This window comes from Rhinichthys klamathensis, unplaced genomic scaffold, assembly GCF_029890125.1.
Source record: "Rhinichthys klamathensis goyatoka isolate OS25496 unplaced genomic scaffold, OSU_Roscu_1.1 h1tg000613l_1, whole genome shotgun sequence".
NCBI lineage: Eukaryota > Metazoa > Chordata > Actinopteri > Cypriniformes > Leuciscidae > Rhinichthys > Rhinichthys klamathensis.
The window spans coordinates 821394-849078 of NW_026607066.1; the positions used below are offsets into that span (position 1 = coordinate 821394).

Here is a 27685-nt window from a genome sequence, read left to right on the forward strand (position 1 = left end):
AAACGCCCCTGTTCTCTGAAACTTGAAAAGCTTTTGTTGCCTGTTGCGTTCAAAGGCCAAAGTTTCGCTTTCTTGGAAAGGGTAGGCTAATTACTGAATGTAGCACTTTCAGTTTTGCTATCGCTGCTGAAAAAACAAAACAAAACCTAAGCTTAAACCAACATAGCATATGCATGTTTTATCTTGGTCTTCCTTTAGAGAGGTGTTTGGCACTTTGTAATTGGGCACATCATGGGCAGGTTATTAATAATATACATTATTAAATAATAATTAAAAAAATACGTTTACATTTTATGTATACATAATATTGTTAGGTGAGATTTCGACATGGATCCAGGTGGGATTTGTGTATCTGTTATGTGAAGGGTCAAAGACTAATGTGACCAACAGGGTCAGCTTTTGTCATGATCAAAATACTTTTTTTTTAATGTAATCAACATGAATTGTTGGCAGTATTGAACTGGCTAATCTGCATCTGGAAAACTGCCATATCTAATCTCTTTTCATATCACAAAAGCATTTAAAAACAAGCCCACCTTTATTGGAAATAGTTTAAAGACAATAGTGATTAACATTCAAAAAGATGCAATTAAGCTGAGAGTCACTCAGATAATTTGTTGACATTCAATACAGAACCTTAGATCAAATCAAATATTATAAATATTTTAATCATCTAAAGTTCAGGAATGACGTCAATTTTTAGGCCAACCCAATGCTCGGAAATGGGTTTAATTTGTGACTGAGTAATATAAAGTATGTTAACATTACTACAATAAATTACAGTCATATCTCCAACATAGCTCCTTTTAAGCTGCTGGGATTTGGTAATATAAGTATGTTTAAAAAACTATGGTGCACACAAGTTGCCACTAGGACTACAATGGTTGAATAAATAATCAAGCATGTAAACACACATCTTTGTGGTAGTTGTAGTCTTTATTTAGCAGCTAGCTTTAAAATACACTGTTATGTAACTTGTTAACCTCTAACTTTAATTTACGCTATTCTTAAATAAAAAAATGCTATTCTAAACACACTGACATTTTTATTTTCATTTTGGACTTAAAAAATCTGAAGTAAAATCAAAGTTATGACCTGCAGTAATAAGTTCATTGCATTTTCACTAGTTTTAATGTAATAAGCCCACACATGAGACCCACACATGTGGCCATGAGAATGCTATGTATTTTGTAAAATGTTTCCAACTGCTTTTCAGATTTACCGGATTGTGTCATCTTTTACATAGACAACTGAACAGATGTTTAGAAGTTTAGGTTATTTTAAATGGCAAGTTGAAAATCAAAATCTGACTTTACTTTCATTTTTACAACACAAAGTTCCACACACTTGCGGTCTTGAAGAACATGGGCCAAATACCAGAGACATGTCATGTTTAGACAAGTGTTCAAGTTCAATAGACTACTGGGACAGCCAGTGACTCCCAAAACATAATAACATAAATCTATAAGACAATCAAATTACTGTTTAATTTAAAGTTAAATTGATGGACACAACGATGTTATTATAGCCCAATGACATTTTACGGTGTTACAGCTTGTTTTCATTACAAAAAATGTTGAATAATTTAACCATTGTTTTCAAAACCAGTAACACACACACACACACACACACACACACACACGCAGCTGGATTAAGTAAAACCAAAAGAAGTCGTCGATTAATTCCTAAACTTCTGTACTATAATAGTAGAAAAACAAACACAAAGTTGATTTTGTCTAATTTTAGGAACTGTCAACGGTCAATTACATGCGGTGAATTTCGTGCGCGAGAGAAACAGCGATAGCGGCTGTCGCGGAAATCACGTCAATGACCCCCTCCCCCTCCCGCCTCAGTTCAGAACCACGGTCAGCTCTCAGCGCGCGCCGCTCTCATTGTCAGTATATTGTCAGTAGGCTACCGTTCGCTACTAAATTGAAAGACTGCCGGAGGAAAGCAGAAAAACAGCAGCCGCGAATCGTTTTACGACCCTCCCCGTGTTATCTTCCATTAAACCCCGTTATGGTAAACGGAGAGTTAAACGAAGAAAACACGTAAGCAGCAACAATTTAATTCGGTGGAAGACTACTGGCTGTTGGAGCAGCTTTTTCACTCGCGCTGAGGGTAAGTGACACTTTTCCCGTCGCGTTTGGATTGTAGACTGTGGAAAATGAAGCGTCTTCCGTACTTTTTCGTCCTCTAAAGCGAGTTACAGAGGGGTTTCGTTACTAAAAAAAGACGCCGCTTGATATCTCTCTTTTGATTTCAGGGAAGCAAGAACTTACGTTGAAATGTTGGACCCATCATCCAGCGAGGAGGAGGCGGAGGAGGTTGTGGAAGAAGAGCGCAAAGTGGTGGCGGCGCCCAAGGCTGGTGGTCCTCGGGTGTCTCCAAGCAGGACCAGCGAAAGCTCCGGTGGGTTGCAGCCAAGCCGAAGCACCAATGCCCGTCCAACGAGCCCGAGCCCCTCAGTTGCGATCGATAAGGAAAAGGATGATTTGGAAAAGATGCAAAGGGAGGAAGAGGAGAGAAAGAAGAGGCTCCAGCTTTACGTCTTTGTGATGCGCTGTATTGCCTATCCGTTTAACGCGAAGCAGCCGACCGACATGGCGAGACGACAGCAAAAGGTATGAGGGCAAAGGCGCATGCAACAGATTGCTGTTGAAATGAAGAATGGGTGAGCAGCACTTGTTCTTGCTATAGTACAACAACATATAGCCTATAGGAGAGATGATTGATTCAGCCCTATTTTAAATCAACATAAAAAATGCATCAGGATATTAATTTATTCCTGTTTTCCATTTCGCATTAGGACTAAACATTTTTTCCCTCTGTTCTATAACTAAAAAATAGAATGTAAAAGATATCAGCATTTACTCCAATGTCAGGAGCTTTATCGCATCTTCTCTGATACTTCTGATACCAAAAATTGCACAAAAATTACAGTTTTTTTTAAAAAGTGAAGTCTAGGGACCCCCAGGGGGGTCCCACAGACCCCATAAACTGTGTTCCGAAGATGAACGGAGGTCTTACGGGCTTAGAACGACATGAGGGTGAGTCATTAATGACATAATTTTTGGGTGAACTAACCCTTTAAGGTACATTAGGTTAGATAACAATACAAAGACAGTACAATACCTATAGAGGAAATGCCTGTGGGAAAGTGTTGTGCAAGGGACATTTTTTACCATGCCACTTGACCTGAGCACTTGCAGAGATCCCATTTTCAATACAAATCAGGATGTCAGAACCCCAAAAAATAATGACTGTGTATATGCGACACTCTGCAGGCTGTAAATTCAAGCAGACTGACTGAGAGAGATGTTCACAAAATGCTCTGAAAGTTTCCCACAGAAACAAGGAGCCGTGACTTCTAGTGTGCACTACCATGTTTTTCACGATTGACACGTTTTCCAATACAGCATATTGGCAGACGTTTCCAATCACTCAATGCCACTCAATTCCAATCACGTTTTTGAGGTGAAACTGGTGTAGATTAAATGGTAGCGGCGATCGTGACGTGTTAGCTGGCCAAAGCAGATTACTACTCAGAAAACCTTTTAGTGGGACAGTATCACACTTATACATTCTTGTTCACTATTGGACTTTGGGAAAACAGTCCAAAGCATCCAAGATATATGCTTTGTTCCTTGAAATGCTTGTTTTATGTGTTTGCTGACTAAGGATATAAAGATGCATAAATCTAGATGGTTTTTGGAAGTTCAGGGCACTGACAAGTTGGCTTTGTGAACATAATGAATATCAAAAACATGTCAATGGTCTGTTGGCAACATACAAACCTTAAAACCCCATAGAAGCATTTACGATGATAGAAAACACAATTTATTTGATGCAACATTGCTTTCAGGGGTTTCTATCAACAAGGGTGAATATATCCCTTGTGAAAATAGCAATACCATTAGGCATTTCCTCAGGTCCTATGAGAAAAAGTACTCGATTGTTATTCAGGAATGATGAAATCTGTTTTACTAGTTGTCTCTTCATGACCGTGTTGAAGAGAGTTGCATGCAAAACATTCTTCTGTATAAGATTAGTTAATTTAAGGCTTTTTAATCCTGAAAACTAGCCGTACCACATTAGCACAATGTTTGAGATCAAGCCTTGGTGTTTGAGACATTTCTCCTGGCTTCGAATCAAAGGCAGAGCTCTGACAGAATGAAGTTGTCTTTTATGTCAGGATCTTGAATAATTTATGAGTGTTCATCATCATATCCATGAGTGCCTTATCCAGAAACGTTTATCATAGTTTGAAGAGGTCATAATTGTGACATGTATATTTGAGTGCCAATACATTATGTATTGTTTGAATTTCAGGTCCACCTCATTTTAAGTCTCGCTGTGAGTTTCATTTCATACAATCAGAGGTCAAAAACAAGTCTGTCTGTCTTATTTGGTTGTCGCCAGGGGCTTGTTTGCTTGCTGCTATTGTCTTCAGAGCCAGTGCCTTGGGACAATAAAAAGAGTCTCTGTGGGAAGTTATTCTCCAGCCGCTGATGTGTCCTCACAGATAAGACTCATGTGAGACAAAACATCAGGAACCAGCAGGTTGCCTTGGATATACAATTTTGTTTTTGTAACACTGTCTATTGCTTTGTCATTATAGTTCTACAGAGCCATTCTTAGTCAAGAATAATCTGAATTCAGAATTAATGGATTTTATTCATCATTAATCATCTCAAGATTTGGTTTTCTTAATAGGTGGTGCTCCGATCAATCTTTTTGTATATGTTGTGATGGTTTTCCTTTGGGAGTGAATGGAAATTCAATACAACTCAGAGATAATAGTCTTACACTAATCATTAGTCAGACATCTTCAGCTAGAAATCTGCCATGGCCACACAAAGAAACCTATTATATTTTTTAAAATATTTATCTAAAGGTGTAATCACATTTACCATTGTTTTGCCTGAAAGTTCGCTAATGTCACCGGACCTTAACATTTTACCAGACCCGTTTATATCAACCCTGGCTCACTGTAAAAACGAGCCTGTGACATTTCTGCAAAATTATATTACATTTTTTCTTGCATGATTCACCACACTTTCTATGTAAAATGTCCAGTGAGTGTCCAGCGAGCTCAATTTTATCTGAAACAGATGAACGTGACTCTGGCAACGTTTATTATGTTGCTTGTTGTACGTATTGTGGCAGGTCGGAAATGAAATGTCCGGTGAGATGTATTTCCGCTAAAAGGGTAATGCTCTATCACTTTTGAAAACAACACACCTAACCTTAACACTAAACTTATCCAATTAAACGCTATGCTGAAGCAAGCATGCCATTTTAGCATGCATCTTCGAGTGTTATTTTATCATGACTTGTGTTTCACAGGAAGTAAATCCATCTATAATCGTAATTATTATTTTGGTGGAAAAAGGAATAAGTTTAGTTGGTGTTTTACTGCTGCTAATGTTCATTTCAGTGTATATGTATAGGTAATTTTTTGGATGTATGCAAAAATGTGAGTGGAGTTTTTGCAATGAGCCTATGTTGGTTTATATGATATAGATATGATGGAAATTTTTGCATTATACTCCAAGCAATATTGCTAATATTGATATTTTAGAGGATGAATGAGTTAACTAGTCAGGTGAGGACATAAATGCAACCAATTTATGATCTCAACGCTCATAGACCGATTATTAATCCCTCGGCATCTACATCTTCGATTATGTGAATATTAGTGAACATTTTAAGTATTATAAATCCACTGATTTTTACTAGCATTAGGACTGTGCATTGTTGTTGTCATTAAGTTCTGTGGAAATATCAAATTAACATTAGTGTTTGTTTACCCCCCCCCCCCCCCCTTTAATTATGATGCAGTGACATGCAAATTCACACGTCTTGCGATTTCTCTTCACGCAGGACTTGCTCATGCCGGCAAATAAACGTGGAAACCCCTCACTGTGCTTTTTTGCTGTCTGCTTCAAAAATGGTAGTTCAGTCAGTTTATTAGTCATGATGACAAGGTGCACGCTGTCACATACTTAATGATCAGTAGGACCATGTCAAACGTCTTACACTGCTGTCGCTCGCTGTCTCCGGCACACACACACACCCACACGCTGAATGGAGAGCCTAATTAAGAAGGCTATAAACAATATCTCCTAAAATGTGTTCTCTCTCTCTCTCTCTTCCTTTCTTTCTCATTCTCACTCTCTCACACACACTAAAAGACCGACCAACACAACAGACCAACAAACAACGGTTCACAGACCCACACAAATACACACACATTTAGATACAAACAAGCAGGCACAACAGAAAGACTGTTCAGGGAAGGTAGTTAAAGTGAGCGCACATGCACATCTAAAGCCCAGTCAATTATGCCAATAATTAGTTTTGCATAAAATAAAACAACAAAAAAGCCACAAATAGAGACAATAATTAGGGCAGAGAGCAACCACAAGAGCTTGTGCTATACGGAGAGACCTTATTAACCTCAGTGCCAGATATGATGATCAACAACATATGTTGTGATATCTGTGTTTAGCTGTGGTAGATTACCTTAGTATTACTAGAGATATTATAAGGAGAAGAGATAGACCACTCACGGATATAGGTCTATGCTTAGGAGACATTGTAATGATGGTGCCTTTAGTCTCTACCTTAGTTGAAACATTCAATCAGCGCTTTTTTTTTATCATAGGGATTTTTTAAAAAGAGCTATAAGCCATAAACGAAATCAACCAGTTATGAGAGGAATCGCAACATTAAGAACAGCATGTGAAAATCAGACAAAAAGACAAATTTACAAGACAATGTGTTTAATGAGGAAAATAAGTACAATCACACAAAGCATTGCGAATGACATAATCAAATAAAAAGTGATGGAGAAATATAAAATGATTGTTTTAAATATATTGATTATGTATATAGAGACAATATATTTTACATTGATTGATAGATACGTAGACAGACAGACTCTATTACATCATTTGCAGGGCTTCATGGGAGTGGGTGGTATAGAGCTCTTTTGCCACAATTTGCTTGCCACAATTCTCTGGTGACTTGGAAATATTTGTGCAGAATCATGGGTAATGTTTTTTTTTTTTTTGCATTTTGTTCCACGTTGCATGATCTGACCATTCTCCATAGAATATTGTAACATTGGACAAGAAATGAGAACGATCTAAATGGTAAGCGTGTAGTGAAAGGTATCTTTATCTGGTGATCCTCCAAGACATAAGCTGCTAGCTGTGTAATTTGATGCCCTTACAAGTGAGTTGATTGAGTTATTGTATGACATCATTTACCACCACAGCCTACTCTACATGGAGAATAATAGCACTACGTTATCACACAGCAGCATTTTTCAGAGGTGATATGATAAATCTCCTCTAAACTGTTGTGTCTGTCTTGTCAAGATGACAATTATTTGCTCAATTTAAATTACAGGGCTTATTCTTGAGATGCCATAGATGTGGCGTTAATTACAGCCCTCCTTTAAAACAATGACAGTATCGTTTCCTCTAGTTGAGTCTTGTATTGTTATAACGAATACCTATTTTACAACATTTAGCCATTTCTCTGGAAGGAAGGAAAGGAAGATTATTCGAGAGAGTGTATTGATATATCTCTCCACAAATCCATTTTCTTTTCCACTCCCTCGCTGAGCAAATAGGCGATGTTCAACGCCCGCCTTGCGCTTGGGAGGGCAAGAATATGAAAGGCCATTGTGTTAGAGACAAACCATAACCCAGATAAGAGCTCTCTGTCTGTGAACGGTCTGCCGAGGTGCCTCTCACAGCTAATGTGGAGTGTAGACGGATGCATCAAAATGGCCTTAAGAGCCCTAGCTGAATTGGCCTGATCTGAGGTCAGCATGCTTTCATTGTGGGCTGAAGTTCTTGATGTGCAGGCAGGGGGGGGAAAGATTGTTATTGTGATTGCCATGATGGATTCGGAATCAAACGCTGGCTGATCTTGGGTCAGCTGCAAGTGAGAGAGGCACATAAACTACTGTAGGCTGTTATTGAAAATCCATGCAAAAGAATTCTGGAATTAGCTCAGATTTTAAAAGGAAATCTTGAAACTAGTATGTACGAAGTATGTGGTTGTTCTTGGTGTAAAATATGAATACTTTTGTTAATTCAGGTTGTGCAAAATATTTTTTAAATGGTTTAGCTTAACATTTTATTATGAAAAGTCCACAGTGGCTCATAGTATAGCAAACGTAACGTATTAGGCTATTATTATTATTTTAATTTGCAATTGGTTTGCTTTTTAATAAATAAAATAAATATTATTTGTTATAAAATATCTAATTATAAAATCTCTTTTTAATAAATATCCGGTTTAGTCATTAAAAAGGCACAGGCAGTGCAGTCACTATAGAAGGCGCAGGCTGAAAGGTGCTTGCTTTACATGCAATCTTCAATCAATCCCATAATTTCTGCATGGCGCAAGCTGATTGGACTCTGCTGATCCTACAGCCAATGAGATTGCTTGCTTGCTCAACATTCAAATAGTCAAATAGTGACATGGTTAAAGGGGTCATGACATGGATTTTTAAAATTATTTTAATATGTGACTTGAGGTTCATTTATAATGTTAAAGTATTTTTGCACAAGAAAACAAATATATATGCAGAAAAACATATTTTGAAGCTTTGTTTTGCCCTTCTGTGTGAAATTATCAATTTTAAAGGGGCGGCTCCTTTAAGGCTTGTCAATAAACAACCACTGTTATGATTGGTTAACGCCATTGATTAGGAAACTGTATCAATGGCCACTCGCTATTAAGTGTTTTGAAAACATTATCAATATAAAACCATAATTTACAGGTAAAGAAATCATTTACTTACGGTTTGTGATGCAGCTACTGTCAGATCCAATACAGCTGACTGCTTCATCTTTCAACAAAAGTTTCTTTGCAAACTCTCCATTACACTGTGCCTTGTTTACAAAACAAATAGATCTGAACAAACATATAATCCTCAGATGCGATCCGGGACACCATTAAAATAAACCATCCACTCGTTTCTGACGCTGGGATCCTTCTGAAGTCTGTATAGAGATGCAAACAAGCTGTTTAAACTGGACGCGTCAAAGCGAACATTCTTTCACATTTCCATTTGTTCTGCTGTCAACAGACTCCAGTGTGTGGACCAAGTCAGAAATTGAACGCACATCTGTATACCTTATGTAGTGTAGACAGCGTCAGTGATTATAATGGGTTCTATTTGCTTTAGACACGATCCAACGCTCACATCCAGTGTAGGCAAATGCCAGCCGTTAAAGGGTTAGTTCACCCAAAAATGAAAATGATGTCATTAAAGGTGCAGTGTGTAACATTTTTGAGTATTTATTAACAGAAATGCAATATGACATCCATAACTATGTGTTCAGTAGTGTATAAAGAACTTACTTAATAAACCGTAATGTTTTTATTACCTTAGAATGAGGTATTTATGTCTACATAGGCGCGGGAATACCCTTCTATGAAGGTCGCCATATTGTGACGTCATGTTTCTACAGTAGCCGAACGCGAACAAACAACGCTACAGAGCGCGTTTCGTCACTACCTTGAAAGAGAAGCCGCAGGAAGCTAGAAGAAGCTAGTCATAAACACCGTGAGTAGTGACTTTTCTCTTGTCAGTGGTGTAAATATGTAGTTGGATTGTTTCATGTAACTTAATTCTTCTCCCTCGCTGTGTTATGGCTTTGCTATGTGGGGATAAATGTGCTGGTTAAGTTTGTGAGACAGCTGATTAGTAGGCTACTCTTGTCATTGACCGTAAAACAGTATGTTACAGGAATCACCAACCCGTCGATCTTGGAAGCATTTTAAGTCGATCGAGTTTCCAAAATCAGAGAAAAAAGCCTATTGTGTGTGTAGTAACTGTGTCTAGGTGATGCGGAGGCGCGCGCGCTGTTACAATCACGTCATTTTTGCCGCGCGCACCTTTGGGCTCATGCGGACGCGTCGAGTTTAAACAAGGCTTTACGCTTTAACCAGCTCAGCCACAGTAACAGCTCATATTAGCCAGCTAAACTTTTACTACCCTGTTAGAAAAAATATATAGTTGCATAGTTTCATGTGGTACTTCTCCCTCGCTGTATTATGGGTTTGCTATGTGGGGAGAATGTGCTGGTTACGTTCGTGAGACAATCAGCTGATTACTATTATTATATTATGTATTAAGACCCTTGATCCTCACCTGAAACTTTATCCATGATGTGGTTTATAATGGACTGTGGTACAACTTGGTTTACGCTGGCTATTCTCTGCTGTTTCAGACTACGATGTTTGTCCCGTTTTAGCCACCGTAGCTTCTTCGAAAGGGAGGGGTGAGCAGTGGGCTGAGCCCTTAGTGTAAACTCGCAACCGAACCGCTAGATGTCGCTAAAAATCACACACTGGACCTTTAATGACCTTTAGTGCTCCGCATCCCCTTTTATGTTCATGACATAAAATTTAATACAGACAATGATGATGATTTGTAGAACAAAGGAGGATAAATGTCAAATGTTTCCTCCTTTTAAATTGGCAGGTAATACCTTGATAGTTTTGAGCAAATATAAGTATCTTGGGCATCTCATTACAGACCAGTTGAAGGATGACCTTGACGTTTATAGGCAATGCCGCTCTATATATGCTCAGGCGAATAGTTTGGCTCGTAAGTTTGGTGGGTGCACAGATAGAGTGAAAGTGGCTTTGTTCAGAGCTTACTGCACTCCTCTCCACAATGCCCACTTGTGGTCTAGTTTCAGCAAAGCTAGCTTGCATAAACTTCAGGTAGCTTACAACGATGCACTGAGAATTCTGCTGAGAAAACCACGCTGGTGTAGTGCCAGTGAGATGTTTGTGGCTGCAGGTGTTAATACTCTGCAAGCCACATTGAGAAATGTTATGTACAAATTTATATGTCGGCTGAATAACTCTTAGAATTAACTCTGAGAATTATTTAATTGTGGCATTGACCAATATCAAGTTTAGCACTACACGGTATAAGTCCAAGTTATGGAAGCATTGGTATAGTTGTCTCCTCTGAAGTTGTATTTGTTTTTATTATATTGTATTGTATTGTATTGTGTGTACTGTCTTGTTTGTTTTTTATTTGGACCGGTGAGTCTGTAATAAAGTTTTATTATTATTATTATTATTATTATTAATGACTCACCCTCATGTCGTTCCAAGCCCGAAGACCTCCGTTCATCTTCGGAACACAGTTTAAGATATTTTAGATTTAGTCCGAGAGCTTTCTGTCCCTCCATTGAAAATGTATACACGGTATACTGTCCTTGTCCAGAAAGGAAATAAAGACATCATCAAAGTAGTCCATGTGACATCAGTGGGTTAGTTAGAATGTTTTGAAGCATCGAAAATACATTTTGGTCCAAAAATAACAAAAACTACTACTTTATTCAGCATTGTATTGTCTTCCGGTTCTGTTGTCAATCCGGTGCGATGATGTATAACTATTCGTCGATGTCTTGCTCTGGAAGCAGACATATGTAAATGTATTTGCCTGTGTGACATCACAGATCCCGCAATATCAAAACGAGCCATTTTTGGACCTTAAATTAAATAAATGCTTTGTTTATTTATTTACTTACCACTGCACACACACTAAACGCTAGATCACAGCTCCTCACACTTGAATGTATATTCATTCCGTTTGCTTTTTTATGTTTCTATTTTTGATGTTTTTGGAAAGAAGTGAGTTGAAACCGAAATCGTTACATTCATGCACACAAGTGCCTGTGTGGACTGAGCCAACGTTTGTCTAACACTACCACTAATGAGCAAAGCACACACAGATGTATGTGTATCCTTGATGAGTGTGTTTATTTTTTATGAACTGGTGTTTGTGAGCATGTGCTTGAATAAAGGCAGTAGGAGGATGACCACTTCATTTGCTCTTTGTTGGTTGTTTGTAATCTGGGATTATGTATCCATTTGCCTTCTGTGATCGGTTACATAACAGTCTCTATATGCACAAGAGTTTCTGTGTGAATTAAGATGGTTCAAAGAGACATTTACACTTACACACACACACACACACACACACACACACACACACACACACACACACACACACACACACACACACACACACACACACACACACACACACACACACACATATATATATATATGGTGGACAGCAGTATGTGTTCAGGTGTTTAGATATGGTGACGGTATTAAAAATGATTATTAGTGAACAAGATTTCAATGATTAAAAGTACTACTGGAATTAGAACTAAATCCTCCCCAGATGGGTTCAAATTAAGGGTGTCTCGAAGTAGTATTTTTATATTCAGAACAACATGTTATAAAACTTTTCTAAGGCACGTTTATAAAAGGATGAAGTCACATTGTGAGACATGAAGTGACCGTTAGGACAAATAGTTGCACTTGGGAAGAATAAAGTCGGAATTGTTAGATAAGACATAGTTGTATGTGAGAATATCGTACAATTGCTACTTCATATTTCACATTTTCAACTTTATTTAAGTCATAATTGTGAGAAATAAAGTTGGAATTACAAGAAACAAAGATGCAAATTAAAAATATGAAGATGCAATTACCTTGTTTTTTACTCTGTTTACGACTTGGCAGTTTTATATGGAAACCTGTTTACGCCTTCAAAGAAACAAATTGACATTGTCTGCTTAACATGCAGGGTTTTAATGACTATACAATATTATACAATTACCTTTCAGTGAACACTCAAAGTTTGAAGTCTGGAGCGCTTGCTTTACTGTCAACCATCAATGCTGGAACAAGAATGGAAGAAGACATTAAAAGAAAGACCGCAAGAGAGACAGACAGACAGGCAGAGACTCAAGGGACATGAAAGAAGTGTGTCTCTACACCGGGCTTACTGATCGCTAATGGGAATCGCGCGCACACACACGCACACACACGCACACAGACACACGCGCGCGCACACACACACACACACACACACACACACATATTCCAGCATAAAGTCAAAAGGTTGCGCTAACAATGACAAGCAGTCTTATAAGTGCACAGAGCATATAAATGACACACAAATGCAAACGTTGCAGTATATTCAGACTAGATCACTCTATTATAAGCTGCATGTAAGTAGATTTATTGAATTCCAGAGTTGTCCTGTTGTACCTGACAGCTGAGATGTATGGAAGCCTGCTGCTGAGTTTTTACATATAGTACCATTCAAAAGTCTGGAGTTGGTAGGATATTTGGCTTTTATGCTCACCAGGGCTACATTTATTTGATCCAAAATACAGTAAAACAGTAATATTGTGAAATATTTGTACAATTTAAAAGTAACTCTTTTCTATTTGAATATATCTTATAATGTAACATATTCCTGTGATGGTAAAGCTGAATTTTCAGCATCATTACTCCAGTCTTCAGTGTCACATGATCCGTAAGAAATCCCCCCCCCCCCCCCCCTCCCTCATTGTTAGAATATTTTTTTGTAACAAAGTCTTTTCTCACTTTAGATCACTTTAATGCATCCTTCCTGAATAAAAGTATTAATATGTTGAAAATAAAATAAATTTAGATACATTTAAATGAATCAATCAATCAGAACAAGAGGGTAGGAAGCACCACTCAACCTGTCACTGCATTCTCCAGTATTTAAAAAAAAAAAAGGTTGCAATACTTTTAGTTTTACTATACTTGTCTTGAAACAAGGATACCCAATCTAAAACAGCTGCACTTTTGCTATCAAAAATAAATTACTGAATGAATGCACTGATATATACCCCGTAATTTAAAAAAAGCCTATATGTATTGGTATACTATTATTACAAAAAGGTACACAGTGTTTGTTCTCGCTAAATTGCTCCCAAACGTAAGATTGTTGCCTATCACAATAATAGAATAAGTACCCCTTAGTTCTAAAATACTTCCAGTATAAATAATTTAATATTCCTGGTTGTTTGTTACCCCTTTATTCCCCAAACTTTACATATTGTTCCCTTATACCTACATGTATGTACTTTATACACTACAGTTACAGAAAGGTATGCTATAAATTCATTTTACTCATGCAGTACTTCGGGGGCTCTAATCTAAGGCGTTACCAAACCGACTTGCATGAAAACAGCAAAGGTTTGTCTCAATATCAGTTAAAGTCAACATGAAATTAATTTATTTCCTTACTCATTATATGTTCCTGGTCTTATTGCACAATTGGTCGACAAAGGCTTTTCCCCAAGTTTTTTTTTATGTGATTTTAATTGTAACGTAAAGTCTTTGTAACCTTCCAAAATGTTACCACTTGCTCCGCTTCTGAAACAAATGTAAATTTCTTGTGACATCACTAAACCCTCTTATTTGTCAGCCCCTCCCCTTCTAACCAACAAGACAGTCTGGTCCCACCATATTTTTTTTCTTTCTCGTTGAATATTGTTTTTCACTCGGAAACGTAATATTATAGAAGTGAAATAAGCTGACTTGCACATTTTTTTTGCTGTAATTGTTTAAAGCATTTACAAGAAATTTAAAGCATGATATTGTAACACTTGCTCATATCCAAGGTAAATCATCAAAACTTTAATCCCTTACATGTGTTTTATTTAACTAAATACATTGTTATCGGCTGAAACTCATGCGGGGGTTACTTTACTTCCTAAAAGAGCACCCGAGTCCGTGTTGCTTTCACATTCATGTGAATCGCGCCACAGTTTGAAAGCAACCGAACTCAGACCATGTCCTCCAGGTAGTCTCAGGTTACCTCTTTGCTCATCCGGGTCCGCATTACAGCTTTCACATTAGCAATTTTTCATGCGAACTGGGCCCCGTTCCGAACTAAACTGCCAGTGAGCATCCTAACTGGTTTGCTTTCAAATCAGTAGCTGATTCACACTTGCTGCTTGATCTTTATCCAATATATTTCTAGATGATTATATTTGTTCTTTAAAACGATATTCTGTCTGCACAGCTAAATATGCTTGAAATTGCATCATTTTTGAAGCCCCTTATTTTACAGTAAATCTTATGAGTCAAACAATACAGTCTTGCTTTCTGACTGAGTGACATTTGAAAAGCTTTTGTGTCCCACAAGCTCTCTCTCCCACTCATTATTGTCTCTGTCTCTCAAACTGGTAAACAGAGCAAAAAAAAAGAAAAGAAGAAAGAACCCATGGACATGGTATGTTGACTCTCCTGTCGAACAAAACCAAATGCGACGCTCCGTTGAGCGTGAAGGGAAGCAGAGTCTCTTCTCTGTGAAAAACAGCTCTCTGTGGAAGAGCTATTGCCGGAATGATGTGCTTTCAGCATCTGCACTAGGAAGGTCACATCGAGGACCGGCACTTTAATGGGAGGATGCACAATGAAGATCAACAATTTATATAGACCATGCTGAAACATTCTCAAGTGCCCTCCTAAACATAGGAGAAGTCAATTTAAATGTGTAAACCTCACTCTGATCCGAGCGCAGGGCTTAGGCCGGCTCTAATAAAGTCCTCAGAGTCAATTTTAACCTCTAGCTTAGTGTTTTTTTCCTCAGAAACATGGACTTTTTCTAGTCGTCTGTTAAATCATATAAGCTTCCCTTCCCCCCACATGTCCCCACCCCCACTCCGGTGGCGGAAAACACTGGATGCCAGTAAGGTTTTAGCAGATTGATACCACACAGCCTTTGCCATCATTATCTACTATTGTAGTTAGCATGTGTGTGTCTGTGATAGTAATTTACTACCTATGGATTCAATGACAAGGGTCTGTGTTTTGTCAGTTGCTATAGTAACCAGCAACAGGCAGGTGTGAGGTGGATCTAAGGTTGTATGTGTGTAGCCTGTAGCAGTTTTACAGTTAGCACACAAAGAGACCGTATACCAAAACTGGACTAATGTACTTTATTTAGCCTCTGTGAATCAGAGTTTGGAACATAACAGTTTACGAATCGAGAAAGGGAGGGTCTGCATGGAGAGCGTGAGAGTCATTAGCTGTATTTATTGCTCCAGCTGCACCAGCGTGTGCCAACAGCAGTGAAATAGCCATAACCCAACGTTTAACAACATGATAGTTTAATCTTTACAGGGAGGAAATGAGTCATTTCCAAAGAATTAAAGAAGAGGAAAGGACTGACGGGAGAGAGGATTGGATGAGTAGAAGAGTTGAATGATTCATTAAAGATTTCCAATTAGATTCAGCTCAGTCATTAATTCCATGACCATTCGTTTTGGAGAGTCTCTGGTGACAGGCTGTTCATTCATTACACTGTACACTTTTTGATATTCAACACTGATATGATTTTTAATACATAATGCTTGCAGTGCCAGCTGTGGTGTTGGAATCAAATGGCATCAACAGCTTAGGCTATTGTGTATATTTTATTATATTATGTATATTTTAGAAACCGCAGAGTAAAGACTGAAATGCATTTACATTTATTCATTCATAATGACTTGCACTGGATTCAAGGTATAGATTTGTACCATATAGTGGTTAGTGTCACTAAGCCACTTGGCTCAGTCAGCTTGAAATATACTTTTTTGGGGGTATATTTTAGCGTTAGAAAAATGTAAGAAATTTAGCATAAGTGCATGATACTATTCAGCGTTTTTTGAGATTTCAGAATTTCTTATACTTGCACGACTTAAAATAGCTGCCCCAGTGCATTACTAAGATGGGGCAGGATTTGAAAGAGTACTGAAAAAATATACTCAAGTAAATGTACCATTACTTTAAAAAAAAAAAAGTCCTGTGAGAAGAGTAAAAAGTACTTGCCCAAAAAACTACTTGAGTAAGAGTAAAAGAGTTGCTTATTTAGTACTCTAAATAGTATGATTACGCCCCATTTGTTGTTACGCCCCGTGGCTCAAAAGGGATGCAACAAAATTGGGACACATGAGAAAGCCAAATGTCTAAGGAAAGTTATTTATTAACAAAAGGAAAACAATACAAAAATTGTGTAATGTAGTAATCAGGTGTCAGTAATGTTGTGCTAGATGAATGCGTGGAAGTGTATAATGTGCTTTAGTGTCATGATGCATGCAAAAGAAACATAATCAAACGAATATCGAAACCAATCAAATCAAATAGGCCACCCGCCTCTGCCATCCGTCTGGCTTCTCTTAAAGATGAAAAAAGGTAGTTGGCAGCAGGTGTCACCGATGCAATCAGGTAGGAGGGCGGAGTAATCCGTCCAACGCTGGGGAAAACCCTATTAAAGACACAGGTCATCACACTCCTTTTTGTTTAATGCTTGTTTAAATACAATTAAAACAAGCATGTAACAATCACAAACAGATATAGTATAGTAAAAGTACAGTCAGATCACTTAAAATGTTTTTAAGTAAAAGTACAACATTTTTTTTTAACTAATTGAAAAAGTAAAATGTCTGATAAAAGCGACTTAATTACAGTAATGTGAGTATTTGTAAATCGTTACTTCACACACCTGCCGGCAAGTGAATTGACTTGAAAAAGACTTTGGTGCGACTTAATCTGAATTTAAAGGGGATAGTTCACCCAAATGAAAATTCTGTCTAAATTTACTCACCTGTTTGACTTTGAGTTGAGAATAGCAAGATAGCATACTACTCTTATTATTTTTGCCATATGTTACAGAAATAGTGTGAGTAGTATGCTAGCATATTAGCCTACTACTACATAGTATACTTCGGCTGAATTTGGAATAGCTTGCTGCTTTTCTTGTATTATTTCTGCAACAAATGGCAAAAAAAAAAAATATGCAGGAGTAGTATATTAGCACACTACTAGTATACATATACTTTATCTGAATTCAGAATAGCATGCTAGCATACTACTCTTATTATTTTTGCCATATATGGCACAAATGGCAGAAGTTGTATGTTAGTGTATTAGTAGGCCTATAGTTAGTATATTAACATAGTAGTGTGCATGGTATACTTTGAATTAGCATACTAGCATTTTCTTATTGTTTCTGTCAAATATTGTAGAATTTGCAGGAGTAGTATGTTAGCATGCTATTAGTATACATAGTATTCTTTAGCTGAATTCAGAATAGTATATTATTATTCTACTCTTAAACTCATAAACAAACATTCTACTCTTATTGTTTCTTCCATATGTGTCAGAAATAGCAGGAGTAGTATGCTAGTATGCTATCAGTCACGATGTTAGCAGTTGACCCTTTTCACATTTTCGGGTTTTTCGGAAGCGGAAGTCGTTATAGTTGGGTAAACTTCTATAGCAGTGAAGGAGAGACCACATTAAATATATTTGTTGTATTCCCATTTGCTCAGATAGCAAAAGAAAAACTCCACAATTGTGTTTTCACACTTTCAAAAAGAGGAAAAAAATAGAAGAAAGATATCAATTTTACCGTCACTCCCACAGCCGCTGAATTAGAAACACTCTCACATTAACTAGTTTTTTTTTTAAATCAACTTCTTGAGTGGAACATTTGCTGAGTAATTCTCTAGGGCCGGATTCCCAAAACATTAGAATCCTTCTTAACTGAATGATGATGAGATGAAATGAAATGAGATGTTCTTAAGAAAATATTTGAGAACTTCTGAAGAATTGCCCTTTAGGACTTTCCTACAAACTTCTTTGGAATTTATCAAACAATTTATTGACTTTTTTCTTAAGAACTATTTTTTTTTTTTGGACACAAAGGTAATATAATACAAAATATAGTTTTATAAATGCACATACTTAAAAAAAATGAAAATATAAAAAACTTTGCAGGATTTACAATGCTGATTAAAATGTCATCACAGTCTGTGAAAAGGGTCGATGTAGGATCCTCAACATTTGTGCGCATTGTCATGGTGGTGTAGAGAGGACATTACGATGAGTGTTTAGAGGATACACTTTAATTGCTCTTCATCAACAGCCTATCCACTATAATCACTCCTGCAGTCACCATGGGAGTAATAGAGATCCTCTCATAGTTATGAGGTCATTCTGATAACCTGAGAGGGGATAATGGGGTAAAGAGTGTGTTCATATGTACGCAGTGACCATGACAACATACTCCATGAGGAGGAACACCTGGGATTTTAAAAGGATGTCCAACATTCAAATAAAGACACACACACACACACACACACACACACACAGATCTCATTGCTGAAAACAGAGACCATATGGTTTGAGACCCTGGAGGTGGGGACACTAAAATATCAAAGGCCTGCTGCTGTTTACTGGACAGGTGTGACAATCAAAAGAAAATTAACTAAATGCCGTATCTCATTGAGTTAAATCAATGGTGAAATTAAAAGGAAATCATGTTTACATTGACCCTCTGATTAACAATTCACAGTGTGTGCATGTTTGTATTGAACAAAAACAGACCAAATGAAACTGTAACCATTAAGCATCTGGGGGCCTTTTTCAATAACTAATATGGGGCCCTACCCACATAAAACATATACATAATAGAGCAGAAAAAGCAAGGATTCCTGTTGGTTTGCATCAATGGTATATTATTTTATTACGTGCACTTTCAGCTTCATGAACAGGCAGCACAACATAGAAATAATCCAACCTTATTTGATTAAAACTATATACAATTATACAGCGTTTTACCTTGGAATAAGCCTTGGCCTTTCACGCAGGGCAACTTCACTGCTTAATTGATTTGCACAGAATATTTTAAGCTGTCTGGGCTGACTTAAAAAAACCAGCTAAAACATTCCCTCAACTTGAATTATTTAACATAAGCAAAGAAGAAAAAGTGTCTGACTGACACTGAACCGAACTTATAATAAATAACGATGGGCTCCGCATTATTTCAGCACCGTGGACAGCTCAACTGAGCCCTTTTTAACCGCAAGTTCGACCAATCAGAGACGTCAGTGTTTTTCTTAGAATTGTGAGTAGTGTAGTATTTCTCCAGAAGATCGCAAATAACAAGGTTGATTTCATACCTTGTGGCTTTTATAGGAGCAGAAACTTTCGTTTCACAACCTCGTAGCTCGTGGTCAATCTACCTTGGAGGTTTTAGACATTATGGCTGAAAATCAATATCCTATGGAGAAAATAAATGGGGTTTTGCTGGTCTGTTGGGGCCCCCCTTGGAGGGCGGGGCCTGTTTCAATTGAAATGGGTGAAACATGGGTAAGGCCGCGTCTGACCATTGCATAGCATCTTTTTAAAGTCGACAAGGAAATGTAAATTGACACCATTTAATTTTTGAATGCAGTCCTATCTTGTAAACGATTTGTTGATGTACGTTGTTAAAATATATTTGTTTCAATCAAAATAACACATTTTCAGTCTTAACCACGTTTTCCAATTAATCCAATATCATGTAGTACTTGGAAATACGTCACATTTCAGAAGTAAAATGGATTATGAGTGGATTAATTGTATAAAAGCACCCATAATACTTTAGAACAATGGTGTGAAGTATATACCCTTTCATTACATGCTCTTTTGAACATTTCAGGTTGTGTCATATCATAGTACAACTACTGTGCTATCATTTCTATCTTTTTATTTTGTACCACTTATATCAAGGTAACTTGGCCAACTGTGTAACTAACCTTTAAAGTATCACAAAGGACTAAGCAATGAGTCATATGGCTATTGTCCGTATGTTATTTTTCTTTTGTTATGAATCATTTCATACACACGGTGGGTTTATAAAGCCAGAACTCTCTCTTATGCACAAAAACTGATCAAATCCATCTCGTTTCTTATCCCTATTCACTTTAAAGCTCAAATTTGATACTAAATGGTATATTTTACTTTTTAATTCTTATGGAAGGGAGAAAAACACACAAGGGAGGAGAGGAACGCAGGATAAGCTCTATAATTATCAATTCCTTGACTCGGTTATGAGACAAGAGATTCAGTCTGCTCTCAGCCTCTTAATAATTTGTGTGTTGCGAATATGGGCGAAGTGGAGAACACCTCAGTGTCACAAATGGAACATGAATACCGGCTAAGCAGAACAGAAAAGAGCTCTGAAAATATTAAAAAGAAAAAAAAGAAGACTTAACTGGTAAAAAGCCAAGCTTCCAAACACAAAGATCATGGTTTCATATCCATATAATGAGGAAAACTCATTCGAATGTAGAGCTGTAGCACTCTGTGGGCAATCACTGTAATGTAGATGCTTGTTTCACATTTCTTTCAAATTGAGTCTCTATCCAGATGGATAAAGATGTTTTGGGATGGTCAGTGTCTCTCATCTTCTGTCGTCTAGAGGTTTTATGTGGTCTCTTGGCTGAAATATGATCTGTTTTTGCAATGTGAAATTGGCAAGAGGTCTAATACTTACTGGGGGAAAAAAATCTGTCACTGTTAAGTGAGGCTTGGCTTCTTTTTTGCAGCTCAAGGGCCTCATTCATCTCTTCATCAAACGCTAATTATAACATTAAGAGAAAGTCAAACTGATCTTGGTCAAGGCAGAATGAAAACTTATTCCAACTTCCACTGTAATTCTCTAGGTCCAGATTCCCAGAACATTTTTTTTAACTGCTATATCAAATTAGATGTGCTTAAGAAAATATTTGAAGAATTGCTCTTTGGAACATTCTTTGGAATTTATCTTAAAAAATGTCTTTATTAAGAAGATTTTTTTGTGAATCTCGCCCTGGTTACTAAACAACATTGCCGAAATCCCTCTTATCTATTCCTCCCTTGAATAAAGATATTCCAAGTTATAACAGATCAGATTCTACTAAAATTTGGATGCTTTTTGTAGATTGTTTTTTAATTGTCACATGAAGTGAAATTCAGTAATATATTTCAATTTCTGCCTTTCTGATGTGTTCTCATTTCAGATAAGCAAGCAGCACCTTCAGACTGTGAAAGATCGTTTCCTGGCCTTCCTGAATGGAGAGACTCAGATTGTAGCCGACGAGGCCTTCATCAATGCTGTCCAAAGCTACTATGAGGTTAGGCTCATTTTATTCATCAATGCATCAAGTCTGGAGTTACACTTCCAGTGGATCTCAAACTAGCTCGTCTATCATGTTACACCCAACCCATACAATGCCGTTCAAAAGTTGGGGTCGGTAAGATTTTTTATAAATGTTTTTGAAAGAAGTATTCTCACCAAGGCTACATTTATTTGATCATTAACACAGAAAAAGCAGTAATTGTGAAATAGAAGTACAATTTAAAAACCTTTTAAATATATTTTCAAAAATAATTTATTCCCGTGATAGCAATGCTTAATTTTCCAGCAGTCATTACTCCAGTCTTCAGTGTCACATGATGATCCTTCAGAAATATAATTATTAATTTTGTTTAAAAAAAAAAATACTTTTGAATGGTAGTATACAGTATGTATCAGATCTCTCTTAAAGGGATAGGTCTACTGCTCACTTTATCTGTGTAACCCCCCTATTAACTTTACGTAACAGTTAATAGTTACTAATAAATAAATACTAGATGGAAAATGTGCATGAAAATAGGGTAATTTTGCAATGGGATTAGCAAATAAAAATGCTTTTTCACCATGTTGCACACCAATAAGTGTCATTATAGAGTCCAGGGTGATTGTGTCGGTTGTTTAAAGCCGAATGAAAGTTAGCAAAATACAAACAGCAAAGAATGCCTTTTTTAAGCCACATTATATTCAAACAGGCAAAAGTGCTTTTGAATGGTGCTGGAAGTCTTGGTTAGGTTCCACTTGTTGACTTTTGAGGACATCTAACCGAATCCTTTGTATCTCCCATTAATATAATGCCGTTTAAAGTGGATTTTTTAGAAATGTTAAGCTGTTTGCTTCATGCTGATTTGATGAGCAGAGTAATCCATATATGTGCATGTATTGAATACACAACCAAACTGTTGCAATCAACCTGTTAAATGTTTGAAGTTACTTCAGCCCAAAATGAAGAGGAAATAAATCCTTGCAAAGGATTTGATAAAACTTTGCCTTGCTGGTAAATAAGTAATCTCAAAGTGATACATAATGATATTTAAGGTGATATATAATCTTTTATGACCTAGTAAAGGTGAATTGGGAATAAATTGCAGCACAGGCTAGAGTACTGGGCGTAAAGGAGATTGCTCTCAGTATGGGTGGTAATTTAATGAGGTGAAACTAATGAGCGAAATGCCTTTGCATTCAGTCACAAGCCAAAGCCAGCTTTTTCAATTCAATTAAACCCTGATATTCTTATTGAATTTGTGCTGGATGTTCCCTCTCTGTCAACTCATCTCCCCTGCTTATCCAGGCACGTTAAGGGAATTGTGTCCACTGAAGAGAGGTAGACTGAGGTAAAAAAATATGAGAGGTGAATGGTGATAGAATAGAGAAAATAAAAAGGGGGAAAGAATAGATTATTAAATAAATATAACCTTAACCCCTTCTACACACTGTCAGTCAGTTTCTGCACTGCCAGATTCACACCAATTTTGTCTCGTTATGAATCAGGACTCGACTGTGCACTGTATGACACAGGGAAAATCTTGTCTAATTTAAGACAAAGTATTTTTCAAGTGTCTTGATCACCATTTAACAAGGTTGCGCTGACCTGCAGCCAATGCTTTTGCAGCCAGAAAAATTGCTATGCTTGGAATGGAGAGAAACCGTCTTGGCCTCTGATTTTCTGAGTTCAGATCACACTTGAATCTGATTGATGGCTTCAAGTCTATTCACACTTTGGGGGTTGTTTGTTTTAATAAGCATTATACCACAACATTCATCTGAAAATTTATATACAATATGCATTTTGTATACATATAAAGGAAATTATTGTGGCACAAATTAATGTTAAGGATCATTTTAGTACAACCCAAATTGAGAATATGTAAATCTGAATATAATGTGAATATTTAAACAGAACACTACATATATTTATGATGTATTAAAAATGACAATAACAGCATATATCCAATAATGAGCCTCAAGCAGATTGCTGTTGCTATGGTAACTTCCTCTGGCGAATATAATACTGATTTCAGCATTGATAATAATAAGAAATGTTTTTGAGCACCAAACAGCATATTAGATTGATTTCTGAAGACTGGAGTAATGGCTGCTGAAAAATATACTAAAATAGAAAACAGTAGTTTTACATTGTAATTTCACAATATTACTGTTTTACTGTATTTTATATCAAATAAATGCCTGGTTTATTACTGTAACTACATTTATCTTTGATCACAGATTTTCCTTAAAAGCGACCGTGTATCACGCATGGTCCAAAGCGGCGGTTGCTCGGCCAGTGACTCCCGTGAGGTCTTCAAGAAGCATATTGAGAAGCGTGTCCGCAGCCTGCCCGAGATCGATGGTTTGAGCAAGGAGACGGTCCTCAGCTCATGGATTGCCAAGTTTGATACCATCTACAGGGGAGAGGAAGACCCACGCAAGCAACAGCAGCGCATGACAGCCAGCGCTGCCTCTGAGCTCATTCTCAGCAAGGACCAGCTGTATGAGATGTTCCAACAGATTCTTGGAATTAAGAAGTTCGAGCACCAGCTGCTGTATAATGCTTGTCAGGTAAGCAGGGAACATTTATGCAAGTCTGTTCAGTGTCAAGGAAGTGCAAACTAGTATCTGATACAGGATATGAAAAAAAAAAAATATATATATATAATTATGTGAATCTGGGTTTGGCTCTGTAATCAGATTTTTGCCATGCTTTTCTTTTTTTTTGGTAAAGACGACTAAACACAAAGCACTGCGAGAGATGGCTTGAAAGAAAGAGTAATTATGTGTTATTTCAAATTGCTTGAATCTGGTCTAGAAAGCATCTGCAGTAACCAGAAAAACACCTGTCAGGCTTCCTGAGGAAAAGTGACAGTGACTTATCTGAGAGGGTGTGAATTTGCAAATCATCCTTCAGTTAGAAGATTTTTTAGACCTGCTGCAGAAATGTGCACATTTCAAACTCAAGTCAGAGGGTTGCCCACATTGACATGAAACTGACATGAAACGCATTGGGCCCTATTCTAACGATCTAAGCGCATGGTCTAAAGTGCATGGTCTAAAGTGCACTTAGAGCATGTCCGAATCCACTTTTGCTAGTTTAATGACGGGAATAATGGTTGGTGCGCCCGGCACATGGTCTAAAAGGGTTGTCCATATATTCTCTTAATGAGTAATGGGTGTGTTTTGGGCGTAACGTGCAATAAACCAATCAGAGTCTCATCTCCCATTCCCATTAAAAGCCAGTTGTGCTCACGCCATGGCGGATTGCTATTTACATGGCGGAATTTGTAAGCGGAAAATAGTTATTTAGGTTTTTATGATATCAAAATGTTTGGTACCATTACAATTTCATATTTCTTGTCACCAATTTCAATATCACAAAAAAAAAAACCTCACTGAAAGTGATAAAATAAGAACAAAGAAACTAATAACAAGCAATAGGACAAAAACTACAATAGAACAAACACATAAATACATAAATTGTATAAAGTAATCAAATGTATAAAAAACACTGCAAAGTCTTCACTTTTTAAAATTAAATATACATTTATTTTTAGTTAAAGTGATCCCGTCAAGAGCAGTGTGAGATTTTTCTCTCTTTTGTTGTTTGATTAACATTAATGACACAGACGACAGCAGGTGTATTAGGCTGCTGTCACTTTAAGACCGAATGCACGGATCCACATGTCCGCTACACTTTATCAACTGTTTACATTCATTTTGGACATAAACGACTGAATATGAGGATATTTGCAAAGATGTGCAGTTTGTTACATAAGTATGTGTATTTAAGCGTTCAAGCAGCAAAAAGCACGTCTCTCAGACAGCGCGCAGAAACCAAATCCTTAGACACTGCGCACATATAGCTAAATGAGTTCTCTTTCATTGCTTATTGCACTTCTAACAGTTACAATTTTTTTATGAATTGTTGAATTGTCTATGAAGGGAGTATTGACTATTCCAAAAGGTATGCAACCAAATTTGTAAAATAATTAATCCAAAATTCCAGGAAAGGTGAGAATTCTTCTGTCCATTATTGGACTGTAAAGAACAATACTCAAATATTATATCACCCACTCTTAAGGGGGTCGCACACCGGACGAGAAGCGCAGCGCCAGGTCTTTAAAATTCGAACACATTATTCTCTATGAGTGTACACACACCGGCGGCGCCATTCGGCGTCTGTCCGCGGCGCCCAGCTATGGCTCAGGACCTTGTTCAAAACCCTGCCGCGCCACAGAGCGCCATTTGCATAGTTTTATATTAAATTTACATTTATTTGTCTCAAATCGTCGTTAATGTACATGGCTTCACCCCGTGCTGTTTTCACTCGGGTTAGCTAAACGCTAGCTAAATAAATACTATTGTATTATGTGACATAGTTGCCTAGACAACGGATAACGTTACAACAAAATAACAGACTCAACGTGATAGACACTTTTACTTGATTAACGTTCAAACATCAGCTATTATTCAATGAACATAAAAAAATAAATAATTAATCAAGATAAAACACACATCGTGCAGCTCTTCTACCAGGAGTTGATTCAAAATTGTGCTCGCGCCATTAGAATGTGCGCGTCCGGTGTGCGATACCTGGAGTTGTCCTAGACGTGGCGCGACGCGGCGCTGCGCTTCTCGTCCGGTGTGCGACCCACTTTACAGTAGGTCAAGTCAAGTCACCTTTATTGATATAGCGCTTTATACAATACAGATTGTTTCAAAGCTTTACAGTGATAACAGGAAAATTATACATTTCAGCTGAAGTCAATTCAGTGTTGATTCAGTTCAGTTGTAAAGATCATCAATTATTGAATTAGTTAATTTTATTTACAAGGCAGTTCTGCAAAAAAAAAAGAAAGAAAAAAAAGTCATCATCCAGCTCAGTTCAGTTCTCATACAACAGAGAAAATAGTCAGATGAATAATATTGTTGATTATTAAGTGTCCCCAGCTAAGCAAGTAAGAAGTGACAGTGGCAAAGAACCCAAACTCCAGCAGGTGACAGAATGGAGAAAAATACATTGGGAGAAACCAGGCTCAGTTGGGGGGTCAGTTCTCTTCTGGCCAACGAACGAACACGTTGTCATTATGATTCAGGCTGCATCACAAGTCAGAGTTCAGATCGGGATCGGGAGCATTCAAATACTCATCCAGTTCCATTTGCTTGAAGATTGATTCATCACGCCAGTATGGAGCTGAAGCTGGTCATAGGGTGTGTGCGGAGGACTGGTTCGTGTGGTCTTTGCTGGGGATCTGTGCTGATGGCTGTTGTGTCGACGAGTCCTTCACAGGGGATTGTCTAGTAGACACGGTCTCTGCTGATATTCATAGCTGTGTTGTGGTCATGTCTAGGTGCAGGTCCACCATCTAATCTGGATACGGACCGGATCCGGTTGACTACGGTAACCTCAGGATAAGGATGAGACAGACTAATATTAGCGTACATGCCATTCTTCTTACAATGTAACAAGTATATCGGATGTTATAGTAAATGTTCCGGGTTCTGGTTGACCTAATTTATGAAGCCTTACAATCATTTTACTTATTTGAATAATACAAATTGTTAATGTGCTATGTGTATGCCAGGTTTAAGAGATCATTTCAAAAATACATTACAGAATGATATGAATTGATAAGGTGCTGTCAGATTCATCCCAAATTCTATGCATGGCCATTTCCTGTTCGACTTCAGGTAAATGAAATCAATGGAGACTAGTAATGTGCGAGGTTTGTGGAAAAGCTATTTATGATGACAATTTCATAGATAGTGAATCATTGACTTTGCTTCAGGCAACAAGAAATGGTGTAGAATGAATGAAGAGAGCACAGTAGTGGCTGTAGATGGAAGAAGGCCAATGGTGAGTGGGTTCAAGAA

At 37.4% G+C, this 27685-nt stretch overlaps 1 protein-coding gene across 20 annotated transcripts in view; it reads left to right on the top strand.

Annotated features, from left to right (window-relative positions):
• Window positions 1–1859: 1859 nt before the first annotated feature.
• cadpsa (Ca2+-dependent activator protein for secretion a) overlaps window positions 1860–27685 on the top strand; it is a 150186-nt gene continuing 124360 nt past the window's right edge. For 7 of the 20 annotated variants that reach the window (XM_056240813.1, XM_056240820.1, XM_056240814.1 and 4 more), the window contains exons 1-4: window positions 1861–2125; window positions 2272–2624; window positions 21705–21818; window positions 24044–24376. In XM_056240813.1, coding sequence (XP_056096788.1) covers window positions 2289–2624; window positions 21705–21818; window positions 24044–24376 — 783 coding nt within the window. In that variant the 5' untranslated portion in view covers window positions 1861–2125; window positions 2272–2288. Of the gene's footprint in view, window positions 2126–2271; window positions 2625–21704; window positions 21819–24043; window positions 24377–27685 lie in introns of all 20 variants that reach the window. The other 13 variants (XM_056240822.1, XM_056240824.1, XM_056240827.1 and 10 more) reach the window with 4 other exon arrangements.